The sequence below is a fragment of the Thunnus albacares genome, chromosome 3, assembly GCF_914725855.1.
Source record: "Thunnus albacares chromosome 3, fThuAlb1.1, whole genome shotgun sequence".
Taxonomy (NCBI): Eukaryota; Metazoa; Chordata; class Actinopteri; order Scombriformes; family Scombridae; genus Thunnus; species Thunnus albacares.
The window spans coordinates 22405495-22408517 of record NC_058108.1 but is presented as its reverse complement, the minus strand read 5'-3'; the positions used below and the strand labels follow the sequence as shown (position 1 = coordinate 22408517).

The 3023-nt window shown below is 40.5% G+C and overlaps 1 protein-coding gene across 1 annotated transcript; it reads left to right on the top strand.

Moving 5' to 3' along the window:
- Positions 1 to 549: 549 nt before the first annotated feature.
- On the top strand, positions 550 to 3023 carry cdkn2a/b (cyclin-dependent kinase inhibitor 2A/B (p15, inhibits CDK4)). The gene is made up of 2 exons (XM_044347042.1): positions 550 to 954; positions 2182 to 3023. Exons 1-2 carry the CDS (start codon positions 826 to 828, stop codon positions 2431 to 2433), a joined length of 381 nt encoding a protein of 126 aa, XP_044202977.1. The 5' UTR covers positions 550 to 825; the 3' UTR covers positions 2434 to 3023.

Sequence of the window (3023 nt, the reverse complement as noted above, 5' to 3'; positions counted from 1 at the left end):
TAATCTTTTCTGTTGTCATATTATGTTGTTGTTTTGCAGTGAAGGTAAATAACTAGAAGGCCTCCTGGCCCTGTAACAGTTAACTGTCACACTTTATTGACTTTACAGATCAATCAGCCACAGTGGGCAAAACAATCTTATCTTAAAGGTCTATTCAGTAGCTGTTCTAGAGCTTTCAATCATATGACACGATCTTCCTCAGCTGATGGAGTTTGCTCAGTTGTCATGAAAGAATAGATATTCAAATTTCCATTTTGAATTCTTGGCTTAAAGTTATGTGGAAATGAATGGAAACTTGAAGATATCAATGACAAGCAAATTCCCAACTGCTGAAGGAGATCATATGATATGATTTAACCGGCAGAAACATTTTGAATTTGTTGTGATTCTGTCACATTCGTCGGGAGGAGTTGGTTTCCATCACTCCACAGCACGATGAGGAGGAGCCATGGATACATAATGGGAATAGACGGAAGCAATGCTGTCCTCCTGCTGTCAAAACTAGTTCCGGCGCATGCGCACAATCGCGCCACTGCAGCAACAGAAAATTACGTCACCCATTCAAAACACAGGCAAGCCCAGACACACACCGACCGACAGCTGGACAGGCGATGCAGGGCTTACTTACCCGAGCCAGACGACCGGTGACCCGGACAAACTGAGCAGGCTGGGACGGTCGAGCACGAACAACACATCAGCAAAAAGCTGCAGTTATTCTTTTTTGCCTGTTTGTGAGCTGTTCTTGTTCCTCAGATACACGCATCTTCAAGGCTACCTGTCAAAGCAATCTGACACGGAGGTTATATCGCTGCAGAGTTTTTGGACATGACAATGACTCTCGAGGATGGTCTGACGACAGCAGCAGCGCTGGGAAAAACGGCAGCTGTGGAGTGTCTTCTTCGGCAAGGAGCTAAAGTTAACGGTGTGAACCGCTTTGGACGAACTGCTCTCCAGGTCAGTGTCACCAGATGCGCTTCATCGGCAGATAAAAGCCAAATTTCACACTTAAATGTGTTTCATAGACATTATTAGGCTCTGTTATTCCTTCATATACACCATCAACCAAATATAACCAGTATTTACCAGAGGGAAACCATTTTTAACCGAGCTGTTCAGTGTTATTTACTTTCTGAAAAAGTAAGGCGCACACAATGACGCAGAGTCCCGTCAATCTTTGGACTGCACTGATCAAACTTTATTTTTATTGAGGTAAGATACAGTCCAGCTTTACTGTCGAGTTGATAGTATATAGTAATATAAATTCACACTAAGATAACTGAAACGAAACTGCAAGTTTATATGCATGTATGACATTGGAAGTTCATTTTGGCACCGCATTGTTTTTGATCGGGCTAAAAGCAATAGCCTATATTTAAACAATGTAAACCTACAGGTGATGAAACAGCCTTGTACAGAGTTTGTGATTGCGTTAAATAAGAATAAGCATATATGTTTTTATGAAAATAATGCCTCCAGATGCGCATTACGCACTCCTCCAATCCACACATAAACATGCCTCATCCATGTTGGACGTATCCTGTTCTTTTTCCTCTAAAATGGGATATTTACTAGAACAAATGTGTATAATCATAAACCAGAAAATTTGTTTTTATATTTTTAAATGTGTTTTTGAAAAGGTTGACGTGTGTCAGCCCGTGTGCCAGGCATCATTCACAAACTGCAGTGATCAGGCTCATTGAGGAAATAGTCCATTCACTTTTGCTTATAGAATTTATCTGTAAGATTATGATAATGAAACGAAACTAAATGCGCAAGGAGGCTTTAAAATGTTGTTAAACAAGTCGTGTTGGATGCGGTGTTGATTTTCATTTTCGCGTTGCATAGTTTTGGTGCTTTAAATGTGGAATAATAACAGGCCTAATACTTCCCAGTGGCTCCACACTCTTCTTTCCACACACACACAAAATTGGTTCAGATGTAATCAATTCCAATAAAAGTGGGCCAAACGCGTCCCATTTGCATTGCGGCACGACAATGCGGACAACACTTATTTGCATCAGCCACCTTTACAAATAATTGGTAGAGCAAAAATATTTAGTCATGATGTTAAAAATGAACGTCTTCTGTGATTTTTGTAAGACTTGGAAATGACTGAATAGATTTTTTTAAATGTTCTTATAATTAAATGATATTCTAACTCTCGGTTATATTGTTATGAAGGTAATGATGATGGGCAGCACGCAGGTGGCTCAGCTGTTACTGAAGCACGGAGCGGATCCCAACGTGACGGACAGACACACCGGCGCCACACCGCTGCATGACGCGGCCAGGATGGGTTTTCTGGACACTGCGCGGCTTCTGGTGGACTTCCTGGCTAACCCGCATGCCAGGGACAACACAAACTATCAGCCTATTGACCTGGCCAGACAGAACGGTCATGCAGATGTGGTGGCTTTCCTGGAGTCTTTGTAAAAAAACACTCTGACGCTGTGATATATAGTTTGTTTGTTTTTTTTCATGCTGCTTGTTTTGACGGGGACTCCAGGCTGAGAGAAACGGGGCCCGAAAAGGCCTGCAGCCTAAATTACGCAAAGACTGTTTGCTGTAATTTACTTTTATTTATTGGTCTGCTTTTTTTCCTGAATGGAAACTATTATTTTATTTTTTAACGAAATCGGGGTTATCAATCGGCATATGGTCGCTGATATGTGAAATAACAAAAGACAATATTGTTTTAGAGCCCGGTTACTCAGGCTGCTCAGCCTTTTACAGCCACTTTATCCTGTTTTATAGCCGTTTTAGCTTCCGTTGAATCATAGGAATAAGATTATAAGCCTTAAATAAATCCTGGCGAACAGTTTTACTGTGGTAGCTATTATAGACTATTATAGACTATTTTTTAAAATAGGATCATGGTTCGTTTTCCCGGTCAATCTAACGAGATTACCGTATTTGGAATATATTTCCATGTCCAATATTTAAACAAATAACACAAAAAACAATGAGAATATTTGCACATATGAACATGTGTGTGTAAGTCATTAAATAACCGGTCAGCATTA